Here is a 14,226-nt window from a genome sequence, read left to right on the forward strand (position 1 = left end):
ATGACAGTGTTCACTGAAACCACACAGTAAATCATCTTCGTATGCACTGTTCTTGTGTGGAAAAATGTGAGAGTAACATCAACAAGATGAAAGTGTTTATTACTCAAAAATACAGTACAACTAACATATTATATTAGTTAGTTACATTATATTTATAAAGCATAAAGCTTGGATAAATGGTAACCAAACTCTTCCCTTAAACTGAAGTTTTTGTATTTTTTTTTGTAAATTTCTCAACGAAAAAATGAGGCAAATTTTTCATTTTCACAGCAGCAACACCACCGTACACCACAACAATACTGTTAATAAAAACAAATCACCAAAATATGTTATTCAGATTTATTCAAGTATATTTTATTTTTTACTAAAAGCAAATCTAGAAGGGATATACAGTTTAGACATTAGCTTTATAAACATATCGCAACTCCAACGTCTGTATCTTTTACTGACACTCTTTTATAGACTGACTGAACTTTAGACAGTTGCACATTTACAGCATTCAGTAACTGTTTGTTTCTCACAAATACTTCTATGAGACTTTTTGCAGGACGAAAGCTTAGCTCCACCTTTTGCCTCCACCCTTAAACAGCTTTGCGCATCAGGATTTGCCCCTTTTGTTCCATTATTAATGTCTTTATCTTTGTTCTTCCAAAAAGTCAAACTAAGAAATAAAACAAAACAGAAGATGTTCAGTAAAAAATGGTGACTTTGATTCTGAAAATGAATACAAATATTTTCACAATAATTGAACCTTGTGTTCAGCGGTGATCCATCCGTCCAAACCCATGTCTTGTTTTTAGCTGAGTATATCAGTCCGATCCAGAACTTGTCATCAGACTTCATGATTTCTTTCAGTTTACTCTCCAGGAATTTCTGAAGGAATTTGTATTAAAATTATTCTGAAATGTTTCTGTTATAAGATGATGAAACAGCAGGATGTGATAAAATGCATGAGAACATGAACCTGCAGCAGTGTTTTATACCTGCTCCTCCGTGCTGTCTATCTTAACCAGATCTCCATTTTTAGCTCTACATGCATCTCTGCTCTCGTTCCAGGAGGTTTTAGCGATGGAGAAATAATAGCACTTTCCTCCATGTTGCTCCCAGCCATCTTTACATTTATAACTCATCTGATCTTTGAAGAGATTACAACAACAACTTCAGTCAGGTGGAAAAAGTCATTGTTCATGTTTTCTCCTCTTTCTGTCACTCCAACAGTCAATGTTTCTTTAAGCATCATCAGAGGATAAAAATAATAAAAAAAAATATATAAAAATATAAATATAAAAAATATAAAAAATAATTAAAAATTTACTTTTTGCATCAGGACATTGTGAACGTGTAGGCTGCACTGTGCTGCATGGTTTTCGTTCTATTTTGGAAAAAAACTGATCTGACTGCCATCACCCTAATTTGAACTCATCTTCATGAGGTTTGGGAGCAGCAGGAGTCTTCTTCTGTCCTCCGTTTATATTCTAACTTCCTCTTTCTGTCAGTCCATCAATGTTTATTTAATCATCATCAGAGGATACAAATATGTCAAAGACAAAATTCAAAACTTACTTTTTATTTCAGGAGACTGTGGACATGTGGACTATACTGTATTGTATAGCATCTTAGCACAAGAAAATATTTTTTTACTAATCTGTTGTTCATCAAGAATGTCTGTTTTTCAAATACTGAACAGAAACTAACAAAAGTTTTATTCTACAGCCAAAACAGGGTTTGGATATTCATGTAATATCAGCTGTTATGAACGGTGTAAATTAGAGTTTAGATGTCTGAAAAAATCCAGCTTCGATCCAGCATTGCAGCTTTGGAGTTTCACATGCTTACCTCTCTGTTTGTTTCCTCCCTCTCTGTGATGTCTATGCTTAAATGCTGATTTAAAAAGTATAAGACAAAAAAAAAAGAAATCAGTCAACAGCAAACTAAAAGACATGTAGATTTTTGAATTCCTTAAGTTAAAATTAAAATTGTAGCGCTCACAGGTAACACACAGAGCAATGACAGCAGCAGCCAGGAGAGCAATGACAACCAGCAGGACCGCTCTCTCTGACAGCAGCTTCGAATTTCTGCTCAGCTCTGCTTGTTGAGGAAGCTCTGAAGAGTTAGCAAAGACAGAGATGTCACAGATATGAGAGATAAACATGTACAGATTGCTGTCACAACAACATGAGTATAGAATATACAAGGTGTGATCAAGAATTTCTGGCTCATAAAAATCACAAATAAGATGCTTCTTACAGCTGGCAGTTTAGAAAATAAAGCACAATAACCTAAGTGATTTTCTGTTGCTGAAATTAGATATAAAGATTGTAGTCCTTGCATGTGGACGTTCGTTAGATGCAGCAGTTTACTGGCTCTCTAAGTACCACCCAGGAAGACATTAAATAACTTTAGCTGAGAACTCCTCAACCAAACAACCTCAAACACGACGCTTCACTTCCTGTGGTTTCCAGCATTACTCCTACTTTAGCATCAGATTAAGAGTTATCGAGAAATGTTAAAAGAACACAAGAAAACCTCTGAGTAAATGTTTGATTTTATGTTTTTAATAATTTTATGATCCCCTTTGAGATTTTGATCCTGAAAACTCCTGTATATTTATATTTTTACTTTACTGACTCCTTAAAGTAGGATGAAACTCCGTCAAAGTTACTTTCCCAGTTTCCTTTTTTTGGCCTTTTTTTGGCTTTATTAGCGGGAGAGAGAGACAAAGACATGAGCAGGCGATCGGCAGCTTATCCTAGTGAGCCAAACCAGCACTTAAATGAAAAACAAAACACAGAAATGAGACACCTAAATATAGTATATATATTGTTACAAGTACACAATATCCATATTAATTTTACTTCCATCATTTTAACACTGACAGTCTGCGACGCCACTGCAAGTTTGTTAGTGAACTAATTCACAAACTTTTTTCCCTTTAAGGGAAGGCTGTCCATTAAATAAAATTCTGTCCATGAAATTTCTCTGTAACCTAATAAGGATATTTATTACCTTTAGTTTATTATTATTTAAAAAACAAAACAAAAAAACAAACAAAAAAAACCTTTCTGTTTTTAGTACTACTGTAAATGTTTGAACTCGTCTGTCAGACGGTCACGGCAGATTGCTCCCTTCTTCAGAGTTCTTCCTCGTAGAGTCTCAACTGATTGTTGGGGCTGTTCTTGTGAAACGCTGCCATATAAATAAAACTGAATGGAAATTTTATTTATCTCTTTGGTGCACACATTAACTGTAAAAATGTTACATACAATAACATACAGCAAGATTTTTGGAGAGATTCAAATTAATTCAGCTTTCCCCCTTTTTTAATTGATTCACTCCCATGTTTTGTTTCCAAAGTCAGCGCTCAGTGTGACTGAAGAACATATTTTTATTTTGTAAAAAATAAAAATAGATTTATCTGATGGCTGTTTGCTTCCTGATCAATACTGAGTGCTGTTCAAAGTTCATTCTCCTGTTAAATAAAACCTCGTCTGTACCTACCAGGCACCTCTGTCGTGGACGGCTGAGTCTTTGAAATATTGACTTGGGAGAAAGTGGGATTAGCCACTGGGGAAGCTCTTTCTACAACACAAAACATGAAACCAGACTCTTAGTTTGTTTGAAATTCTTGTCTGTTGATAAATGTAATTTTAAAAATTCACTACAATGTTATACTTAAAAAAACAAGAAACTGCTATTTTGAGTTTTTTTCTAAGAAATCTTATTACTCATTAGAAAGATGAATATACAGACTCACCATTGGTCTCCCTCTTCGCTTTTATAAACCTCACATTAGAGTAAAGCACTTCTTCTTCAGGCATTTTAATGCTGTGTGTTACCATCAGTGAGACTGAAAGAGAAGTTACACAACACGCAGACATCATGAAAAACAACTTCCTGTAAAACGGAAGCAAGGGGAGGGCTTTATAAACCACAACTCCACAATATCTGACTGTTTTAATCTCATGTCATTTTCAAAAGAAATGTTTCACATCCATTTTTTGTGTGGATAAAATAAATGACATGTACAAACACACTCATATGTATAAAAAACGAAGAGGTCATTGAGATGACCAGACAGAATAACTGTTTGTAAGCACAAAGAAGCTGTAAATAATTCTCTTCATCTGTAATGAATCAATCAGTGTGCAATGCTTTACTTCAAAAGTTAAGATCTTAAAGCAGGGATTTATAATTCGAAATGTCTTTTGTTATGATCTAAGATAATCTGTTGCCTCGAAGGTGTGTGTGCGTTTGTGTGTGTTGGTGGAGCTGCTGATTGGTTTGTAAAAGTTCCTGTGGCTGGATTGGATAATTGAATGGACAGCAGCATCTTAAACTCCAGCTGACAGCCACCTCTGTCCACTCCTTGTTGCGTCTACAAACAACAAAGAGCCAAGCAGTTGCAAGTAGCACCAAGTAGTTGTATGAGAAGCCTGAACAGAAGTCCATTAGGGAATTTTGTGAGCTAAGTTGTGTTTCTGATATGCTGTTAGTTAAGAGTGTTTTGTAGAGAAATGTAAATACTTATCCACTGCATATACTGATCACTGCAGCAGTAGCAGGAGTGAGACGAGTGTTTGTGTTGAAATCCATTTTGGTTATTGGTTAGAAACATTGGTTCAATAATTGTTTTTTGTTTTCCTTTTATTTCCGCTTAGAGAACACTGGATACTTTTATTTGTTGACATGGCAGTGCTCACCTCCAAAGCAGATAAACTGCTGCTTAGCATCTTCAGTTGTTCTGTGTTGCTAGCCTCATGTTATGTCGAGGGTACCCCTAGACCACTAGGCAAAGTAACACTTTCCTGTTCTAGGGAAACAAATAATTCGTCATTACATAAAATGAGCTTTAAAATCTTTTAATTCTTTTTATTTAGCAAGTGTAACTGCTAAATAAAAAGCAGTTGTGGCAAAACCTGGAACAGACAGGCCAGTCCACCATTTCAGGCTTTGCCTCTCCAAAGCATGAAAAGGACACACATGCAGAAGCTGCAGTAACAACAGAGGGAGATATTTTGTTTCAAGGCAACATAAAAATAATCACCGGAAAGTGATTAAACAGACATTATTAACGCATTTGTATATGAATATACATATTAGCATCTACAGGACCCGGGAAAGTACTTCATACGATTGTTTTTTTTTTTTAATTCACTAGCAAATTCTTGGCTTTAAATATATTCTCTCCCCCTGCTGGTAATGAAACTTCTGCATGCATATCCATTTCACATTTTGGGAAGGCAAAGCATTTTGAGCACACCCCACCTCCAACCCCCTCACTGTTGAAGGCGATATGAAACACCTAAAAAGGCTCATTTACATTAAAGATCACTGCTCCCAAAAACTGACATAGATGTTGTTTTACCAAAAAGTGATTGTCTGCTAAAAATTGAATTCTGATGTTTTAATGTGTTTTTTTTTAAAAAGTCTAATAACTTTATTTATATTAGTAAATAAACGGTAGTGTAAGGGATTTATGAAGGGGTTATATATAAAATAAAGAAATGACCTGTTTTTGAAGTATCTTTGTGACTCTGTGTATTTGATGACCCATATTATCATCAATCCAGTCCTTTTTGGTCACTTCAAGTAAGTTTATAGAACTGTGATGTTATATTTGTTACAATTTCTGCTGCCCTCTTGGCTAGATCTCTCGTGAAATACACATTTTTAATGTCAATGACACTTTTTACGGGGATAAATAAAGAATATATAAAAGTCACTTTTCCAAAAACTGAGTGCATGAGCTATGTTGTGATAAGATATTCTTTGTGAGAGATATGATTGACCTATTTTTGATGGTTTGAGGTCAATAAGTCATTTATAGCAGCTTAAATTCCTGCAATAATTTTTTAAGTACCAGAAATCACTTTTGGCAAGCGATCACTTTTTGGCATTGGCACGTGAAACAAGCGTTCCTCAAGCTAAAGGGTAAGGTGCTCGTAGCACCTTACACATTTGTGTCAGGGAACAAGTCCCTTGCGTGAGTGCGGCTTGAACCGTGGTGTCCCAAGTGCACTGTCTCTCGATGAGGACGTGGTCTTCTGTGACCGACCCAAACGCATCAGTGGCATCATCATCATCATTGTCGTCATCGGCACCGTCGGCAGGTCACCAACAACATCAGCAACAGTAGGACCGAGGACTGTAAGACACAAAAGGTGTGTCAGAAGGTGCAGCAAGTACATATGTAGGGGTTGTACTGTGCTCTACTGTCCGACGTGTGCAAGCTGGGTCTAGGCAGGTAAGCATTGTAAGTTGGTGCGTAGGTAGGTGGATAGAGAGCAAGTGGTCTCAGGGACACAGAAGAAAAAGAAGAAGAACAACAAGAAGCTCATGGTGGGTCAGAATGACTCTTTTGTTTTGTTGCAGGTCAGATTGACCCATCTTAAAATTAAATAATCTAAATTAAGTACAAGAGCAAAACAAAAAGTCAAGGCCGCAATCAGTTGCAAAAGCACTAGAGTCTAAATGAATGTTGTCTCTGTTGTCATGAGTAAATGGACACTCCCCCTGCAACGCTGCCTGTGTGTGTGTTTTCTGGAAGGCACCATGTGGTTGACTTGAGTGCTGAACTCAGTCCTGTAGCGTCTCCAAAGACAACATCCCACCCCCAACAAAACTCACACCCAAACACCCAAATAGTGATAGCACTTATACACCCACCCAAATCCATCAGGTGAATTCTGGTGTAATACACTTTTAACCTTGCAACCATGCAATTTAAACAGAGCTTTAAAGTCAACATTTGGCATTACAGCCCTGTTCTTGTGAAACGTTTTCATGTTATTTCTTTAAGTAGTCTTCAGTAGCAGTTCTCCAGGCTTCTTAAAGGACATTCAAAGCTCTTCTTTATATGTTTGCTGTCATCTGTTACTTTAAATAAATTTGGTGATTTGCAGTACAAAATGTCTAAATGGTCAAACTGACTGTAAAGTTTCATCCATTTATTTTACATTTTCAAAATTAAGTTTTTATATTTGAACAGGTGAAAATATTTAATAATGAAATCTGTTAAAAGAATGTGAAACTATACAAGTCAAAGTTTTTGTGAACAAAGCACCATCTGTTGATGACACTCTGCAATTGCATTAAAGTGACGTATGTTCTGTGGAAAGTGCATACCAGTGGCAGTTATAGGTGGCTGTATCTGTGAACAGTAAAAACAGTTTTTTTTTAAAGAAAAGAATTCAAAGTGCCGAAAAAGACATGTTACCACCCCAGGATGGTGACATATGTGTTGTGCAGTGATAGTGCAGCAGAAAATGTTAGCGGTAAAATCGTGTGGATACAAGTACCAAATCAATTTTTACGACCATTCATCATACTCTTTTCATGAAATCCATTAGTCAGGCTAAATTTCAAAATGGCAACCATTTTCAAGATGGCCACCAACCGGTAAGAACATTTAGAGACAAATTCAACAAGACTGGGCTTTGTGAGTTTCTTCATGCTTAGTCTTGTAAAGGTTGAGTTTAGAAGTCTAAAAGTAATCAAAATCTATATAAAGGTACTTTTGACTTTTTGTTATGTAGATGACCTTCCTGATGCAACCCTACTATGTATCCGGTTTTGGTATCACCACAAGGACGCCACCAGCTTGTGATATCCTGAAGATTGCTTTTTTTTGTCATTTCTTCACCTTCTTCACGTTTTGCATGTAATAAGCGCATATTCTGGCCTGTGAGACTCATTTAGACACTCAGACACCCAATATCATTACAATGCAGACACATGATAGTGATTTTACATTTTCGCTCGTTTGTTCACTCTTTCCCAACATGCTTGCATTTAAACCGGGCCCCCTGTCTCTGTGTACCTGTCTGTACCACTACACTTGCTGATTACAGAACGTCCTTCTTTCATATAATGGTATGATACCCGTCTGCCTTTGTATGTGATTTGCTGTTCCCATTAAGTCCCATCCCTGTCTGCATAAATTCTCAGCAGGGTGAAGATTCGGCTCCCACATACCCACGGGCCAATAATAACCGACATATGAAATTATCTGGCAGGCCAGTGTAACATCCTCGGCCTAGGGGTAACCTGGGCATAACAAGAAATGTGACCAGGAAGAGAGGACGCTCTGCCTATTCCTAAATAAAAACCAGTTAAACCAATCAACCATTCAATCAATCAATCAATATTTATTTCTATAGCACATTTAAAAAGGAAAGTGTCCATCCAAGTGCTTCATACAAGGTAGCAAAGCAGATTACTACAAAAGGCAACAACAACAGTTACAAACAATTACAGTTACAGTAACAGTTACAGTTACATAGCACAAATGCAGACCGGGTGGAAGTCCGAACTAATTTGCTTCAAATGCTCGGTCCCCTCTAGTCTTTCGTCGGGGCCTTTGTTGCACTAAAAGCAGTTGGTAGAGGATCTGAGCGCTCTCTTATTTAAAATGTTAAAAGTATACAAAAGGATTTTAAAAACGATAGTATTTAACAGGAAGCCAGTGTAGACTGGCTAGAACAGGGGTGATGTGGTCATGCCTTCTGGAGTCAGTTATGAGGTGTGTGGCGGCATTTTGAACTAATTGCAAACGCTGGGGGAGAGAGAATTGCAGGCCCATGTACAGAGAACTGCAATAGTCTAGTCTCAAAGTAATGAAGGCATGGATAAGCTTTTCAAGGTCTTTATGTGGAATATACAGTGGCTTGCAAAAGTATTCGGCCCCGTTGAACTTTCCCACATTTTGTCACATTACAGCCACAAACATGAATCAATTTTATTGGAATTCCACGTGAAAGACCAATACAAAGTGGTGTACACTTGAGAAGTGGAACGAAAATCATACATGATTCCAAACATTTTTTACAAATAAATAACTGAAAAGTGGGGTGTGCGTAATTATTCAGCCCCCTTTGGTCTGAGTGCAGTCAGTTGCCCATAGACATTGTCTGATGAGTGCTAATGACTAAATAGAGTGCACCTGTGTGTAATCTAATGTCAGTACAAATACAGCTGCTCTGTGACGGCCTCAGAGGTTGTCTAAGAGAATATTGGGAGCAACAACACCATGAAGTCCAAAGAACACACCAGACAGGTCAGGGATAAAGTTATTGAGAAATTTAAAGCAGGCTTAGGCTACAAAAAGATTTCCCAAGCCTTGAACATCCCACGGAGCACTGTTCAAGCAATCATTTAGAAATGGAAGGAGTATGGCACAACTGTAAACCTACCAAGACAAGGCCGTCCACCTAAACTCACAGGCCGAACAAGGAGAGCGCTGATCAGAAATGCAGCCAAGAGGCCCATGGGGACTCTGGACGAGCTGCAGAGATCTACAGCTCAGGTGGGGGAATCTGTCCATAGGACAACTATTAGTCGTGCACTGCACAAAGTTGGCCTTTATGGAAGAGTGGCAAGAAGAAAACCATAAGAAGTCCCGTTTGCAGTTTGCCACAAGCCATGTGGGGGACACAGCAAACATGTGGAAGAAGGTGCTCTGGTCAGATGAGACCAAAATGGAACTTTTTGGCCAAAATGCAAAACGCTATGTGTGGCGGAAAACTAACACTGCACATCACTCTGAACACACCATCCCCACTGTCAAATATGGTGGTGGCAGCATCATGCTCTGGGGTGCTTCTCTTCAGCAGGGACAGGGAAGCTGGTCAGAGTTGATGGGAAGATGGATGGAGCCAAATACAGGGCAATCTTGAAGAAAACCTCTTGGAGTCTGCAAAGACTTGAGACTGGGGCGGAGGTTCACCTTCCAGCAGGACAACGACCCTAAACATAAAGCCAGGGCAACAACAGAATGGTTTAAAACAAAACATATCCATGTGTTAGAATGGCCCAGTCAAAGTCCAGATCTAAATCCAATCGAGAATCTGTGGCAAGATCTGAAAACTGCTGTTCACAAACGCTGTCCATCTAATCTGACTGAGCTGGAGCTGTTTTGCAAAGAAGAATGGGCAAGGATTTCAGTCTCTAGATGTGCAAAGCTGGTAGAGACATACCCTAAAAGACTGGCAGCTGTAATTGCAGCAAAAGGTGGTTCTACAAAGTATTGGAACAAAACAAACACCCATCCATTATATATTCTGCAAAAAAGAGCAATAAGGATTGTAAATAAAGTAAAGTAAATAAAGCCACTTCAAAAGAACCATCAAATCCTTTTTTGAAAATTAAATTCGGTATTCTTAAGTTTAAAGATTTGGTTGACCTCAGAACTGCATAAATAATGTTTAATGCCGCAAAAACATCTTTGCCTCACAACTTTCAGAACTTGGGCCATTTAAAACCAAATCATCTTAATTGTCCTTATTACTAGCTGTTCAGCAAGCCAGTAATAAGGACTAATATAAAATATCAGCATTACAGTCACAGGAGTTAGTTTGTGGAAGAACTCTATAGAGGAAGTTTTTTTAAAAAAGTACATCAATGCATAACGTCATACCTTTTTAAAAAAACCCAATAAATTCCATGAATATAGTCACTGAGAAGTCTCACTGTATTCTAATGAAGCCCTGTCTTCATTTTTTGTTGATTAGGGTGAGAGTAACCCAAGCTGAAAGTATTCATTAGGATATGTGTTACAGAAATACACTTTCATATTAAACATATACAACCAGAACTCAGTTTTTAAATATAGAATAAAGAATTTTTTATTTTATTTTTTACAAGGCACAGAGATTTAGAAGTGTATTAATAACAGGGTGTATAGCCCAAAGTAAAACTGTAGTTTGCTGTTTTAGTTTGTAAACTTATATTGTTTTATGTGTGTATTTTACATGTGAGTAGACTAGGATCAAATAGTGTAAATTTCATCCTATTAGTTTTTGAGCATCTAAATTGAGTGGTACACACAGATATTCATGACCACTCAATATCTTTACTTTGGGTTTTTCTTCTGTTTACAATGCATTCTCTTGTTAGTTCAGTTATATTTACATGTTTGAAATAAAACAGTCAGTCAATCTGTTTTTGCCCATTTTTCACAAATGCTCTTATTAGGAGCTTTGCAAAACATATCATACCAAGTCTTCAGAGGTTCTTCCCCTTCTTCCTCCCCCATCCTTACACAATGCTCTCCATCAGGATTTTCATTAGTCCAGTTGTCCGGCTCATGGTCAGCCCAAAAAGACAAACTATTGGATGAAGGCCGAAAAGAAATGATCACGTTAACTTCCAAACTGCATATTGTAAAAGGAAAAAAATGTTTATGACAATCAAACCTTGTGTTTAGTGGTGAGCCATCCAACCACAACCATCTGCCCTCTTCCACTGCATCTGTCAGGCCAATCCAGAACATGTCGTCAAAGTCGTCCATTTTTCTATTCAATCTGGTTTTTAGAAAAATCTGAAATGGAGATGTTTGAGTGTTATTGATATAACACTGATCTGCTTTGAGAGAAAGTTCTCCTAAAGCACATTTTAAAATGTAAAGACGTGAAACAAATGAATGAAATGAAGAGTATGTGATTTATACCTGCTCACACCAGTTATCTATCTTAACCAGGTCTCCTCCTTTAGCCCTGCAGTCATCTCTGCTCTCTGTCCAGGATGATTTATTGGTAGAGAAGTAATAACACTTTCCTCCATGTTGCTCCCAGCCTTCATCACATCCACATGGCCCGTCTTTGAATAATTACAGAAAAGACTTTAGTCAAGTGGAAAAAATTGTACAATTCCAACTTTACAGTCATTAGTGGATATCAATTTGAGAAACACAAAATCCATAACTTACTTATATTTACTTTAGGAATTTCAGGACACGTGAGGTGCTTATTGCTGCATGATTTTACTTCTATAAAAACAAAATATAAAACATCTGATGTGTCTTTGATTTAAGAAAATGCAATCTCAAAGCAGTTTGAGTGGTCCCAGAATATATTCTATTAGGTTGTGTTACTAGGAAAGATTTGTTTCCCGTTTTGTTTGTTTGTGTACATTAATGTAAAACTCAGTTTAAGAGGCTCCTGTCAGTCTGCTACTGTCAGCAGTATAAAGAGGAATTCACACAGGAAGAGACCAGCAGCTATGCAGAAATGAGAAATCACATGTTTGGTATGGGGCTAGAAGTTAAATATATCTGAACTTTGAAATGAGCAACTAAAGCAACAACCAATGGCAGCAAAATATACAGCTTAAAGACATGATGATATGCACTTAAATGCTTCTCTTACTTTAGTCTCACACTGCCCTAACAATGCCAAATAAGAAGTAGCACTAATGCTAGTTCCTCAAACAATAGTTAGGTTGAATACTATTTTCAGGGCAGCTGAATGAGACTGAATCTTTTAGAGTTTCTCTCACCTGTGAGAGTTTTCCTCAAAGCTGCATTCTCTTCATTCAGTGTTTGGAGATTTTTTCTGCTAAGCCAGTTTTCAACAGCTGATTTCATAACAAGAGAAAAGTAGTTAGAGTAATACTTTTTGGTTTCACTAAAATGGGACAAAGATTTGTCCTTACAGATCTTTTCATGACAAGATTTTAAAACAATGCCTTTGAAGTAAAAAAAAATGAAGGGAAAACATATCAAACTTATATATACACCTGTGCACACAATAGCTGAAACGGTTCATGAAAAAATGTCTGTCCCTTTTGGTTTATTTGTCTCGGTTTCAGATGTGTGTGTTGTTCGGTTCAGGACATATGCAAAAAAGCCTTGCACCAGTAACCCAAATGAAGGGCAGAAAGGTCGAGTGCCTACTGCAGCAACCAAGTCATGGAAAAAAAGAAAAACGGTAAAGACAAAGCAGCTCCAGCGATAGAGGATGATCAATGTCTCCAGTTTTACTGTACCCTAACCTAACTTTAACATAAGAATTTCACAATGACGTGCCCCATGCCAGACTGTTTCATTCTTTCAGTTTTGCATGACTACATGGCACGTCCTTGAGAAAAACATGCATTTTAAACACTGTAAATGGTATATAAATGGCTTCTTATATAGCACTTTTCTACTCTGAGCACTCAAAGCACTTTACACAACTTCCCTCATTCATCCATTCATGCAAGCACTTTTTTTTTGGCAAGCAGACTGGAGGGATCGAACCACCAACCTTACGATTAGCAGATGACCTGTATACATGACCTGATATATATTACCTGATACCAATAGGTTTCCCAAATTGAACCAAAGATCGTGACATGAATCAAGCCACAGATTTTGTGAAACATTCCACCCCTACTGCACACACAAAAAAACTTACAGAGACGGTAAATAACAATGACAGCTGCTGCCAGGAGAACACAGAAAGAGAACAGGGCCATTCTCTCTGAGGTGACCTTTGACCCTCTGGTTGATTCTGCATGTTGAGCGTCAGGAGCTTCATCTGATGAATCACATAAAGAAGACAGAAAGTGGACACATAATAAACGGTTCTAACAAAGTCTACGTAGTGTAGTTAAGGGCAAATACAGGAACATTTAACTGTTTACGAATGTTCAGCCTTTGTCTGGTAAAGGCTGGTTTGTCTGGTTCATCAAGCTGCCAACTCTGAGAACCACAGTTACATTAGACAAGACACAGGAAACATCACACACCCATATAACAACATGTTGAATTGTGACACATTTTCATGGTCAGACCCTCATTTTAATTCTGACTTGAAGTCTAGTTTTATATATTAAGTTAGTTTATATATCAGTGTGGGTTTATTCTAGTTAACTTCAAACTGTTGGTTCGCCTCTTCTCCTTTCTGTTGAATTAACATAATATTCTTACCCTCTGTGCAGCTCTGTGGACTGCTCATCTTGCAGTCTTCAAGGTTCTGACTTCAGAATTAGTCCAGATGTCTCTAAATCACAAAATCTAAATAACAAAAACTAAAACTATTTGTGCTTTTCTCATTTTTGTGATTTTTTTTAGATTCAGTTACATTTAAATGACAGATTAACAATGAGACTCACCATAAATGTTTCCTTGTCCTCGCCGTAGCCTTTTAAAAAGGAAATGCTAAAAAAACCCAACTTCATGTTATCAAAAACAGCTTCCTGTGAATTAAAGAAGAAGGAGGAGACTTCAACTACAGTTCGTAGTGTATGAGTAACTGTTTTCATTTTGACTGAGGCAAAGTTTTCTTGTGTGTGGAAATGCTGCACCCATGTTTGCCATCACTGAATATTTTATTCATGTGCATTTGTTTGTGATTAAAAAACACATTGTTTTTCATGCTGTTTATTATTTTAACTCTTTTATTATTTGATGTCTATGTTTGAGTTCCTTCATTTTCCCTGATGAAATAATGATTAATTTTCAGTATT

General features: G+C 37.2%; 2 protein-coding genes across 3 annotated transcripts; both read right to left on the reverse strand.

The window, feature by feature from the left end:
* Nucleotides 1-327: 327 nt before the first annotated feature.
* Nucleotides 328-6,103, reverse strand: LOC116320987 (hepatic lectin-like). 2 transcript variants are annotated; one of them, XM_031740730.2, is made up of 8 exons: nt 4,701-6,102; nt 3,755-3,847; nt 3,499-3,579; nt 1,990-2,103; nt 1,837-1,881; nt 984-1,135; nt 752-873; nt 328-661 (listed from the first exon to the last, which is right to left on the reverse strand). In XM_031740730.2, exons 2-8 carry the CDS (start codon nt 3,837-3,839, stop codon nt 475-477), a joined length of 786 nt encoding a protein of 261 aa, XP_031596590.2. In that variant the 5' UTR covers nt 3,840-3,847; nt 4,701-6,102; the 3' UTR covers nt 328-474. The 2 variants fall into 2 exon arrangements, with proteins under 2 accessions (XP_031596590.2, XP_039461093.1); XM_039605159.1 differs by having other exon boundaries at nt 3,755-6,103.
* Nucleotides 5,964-13,889, reverse strand: LOC116320989 (C-type lectin domain family 7 member A-like). Its single transcript, XM_039605320.1, has 10 exons — nt 13,688-13,889; nt 13,173-13,295; nt 12,274-12,351; nt 11,705-11,764; nt 11,447-11,595; nt 11,193-11,317; nt 10,995-11,105; nt 9,702-9,744; nt 7,126-7,150; nt 5,964-6,145 (listed from the first exon to the last, which is right to left on the reverse strand). Exons 1-10 carry the CDS (start codon nt 13,713-13,715, stop codon nt 5,964-5,966), a joined length of 924 nt encoding a protein of 307 aa, XP_039461254.1. The 5' UTR covers nt 13,716-13,889.
* Nucleotides 13,890-14,226: the final 337 nt, after the last annotated feature.

This window comes from Oreochromis aureus, linkage group 22 (assembly GCF_013358895.1).
Source record: "Oreochromis aureus strain Israel breed Guangdong linkage group 22, ZZ_aureus, whole genome shotgun sequence".
Taxonomy (NCBI): Eukaryota; Metazoa; Chordata; class Actinopteri; order Cichliformes; family Cichlidae; genus Oreochromis; species Oreochromis aureus.

What these genes read in the sequence shown, in the direction of transcription:
- LOC116320987 (XM_039605159.1), bottom strand. Translation starts at nt 3,881, where the DNA reads ATGATGTCTGCGTGTTGTGTAACTTCTCTTTCAGTCTCACTGATGGTA. An exon ending in AGCGAAGAGGGAGACCAATG is followed by an intron (nt 3,580 to 3,754) that starts GTGAGTCTGTAT and finishes TTTGTGTTGTAG; the next exon opens with AAAGAGCTTCCCCAGTGGCT. An exon ending in CATTGCTCTGTGTGTTACCT is followed by an intron (nt 1,882 to 1,989) that starts GTGAGCGCTACA and finishes TTTTTAAATCAG; the next exon opens with CATTTAAGCATAGACATCAC.
- LOC116320989 (XM_039605320.1), bottom strand. Translation starts at nt 13,715, where the DNA reads ATGAGCAGTCCACAGAGCTGCACAGAGG. An exon ending in CATTGTTATTTACCGTCTCT is followed by an intron (nt 12,352 to 13,172) that starts GTAAGTTTTTTT and finishes TTATGAAATCAG; the next exon opens with CTGTTGAAAACTGGCTTAGC. An exon ending in TTTGAGGAAAACTCTCACAG is followed by an intron (nt 11,765 to 12,273) that starts GTGAGAGAAACT and finishes TTGTTTTTATAG; the next exon opens with AAGTAAAATCATGCAGCAAT.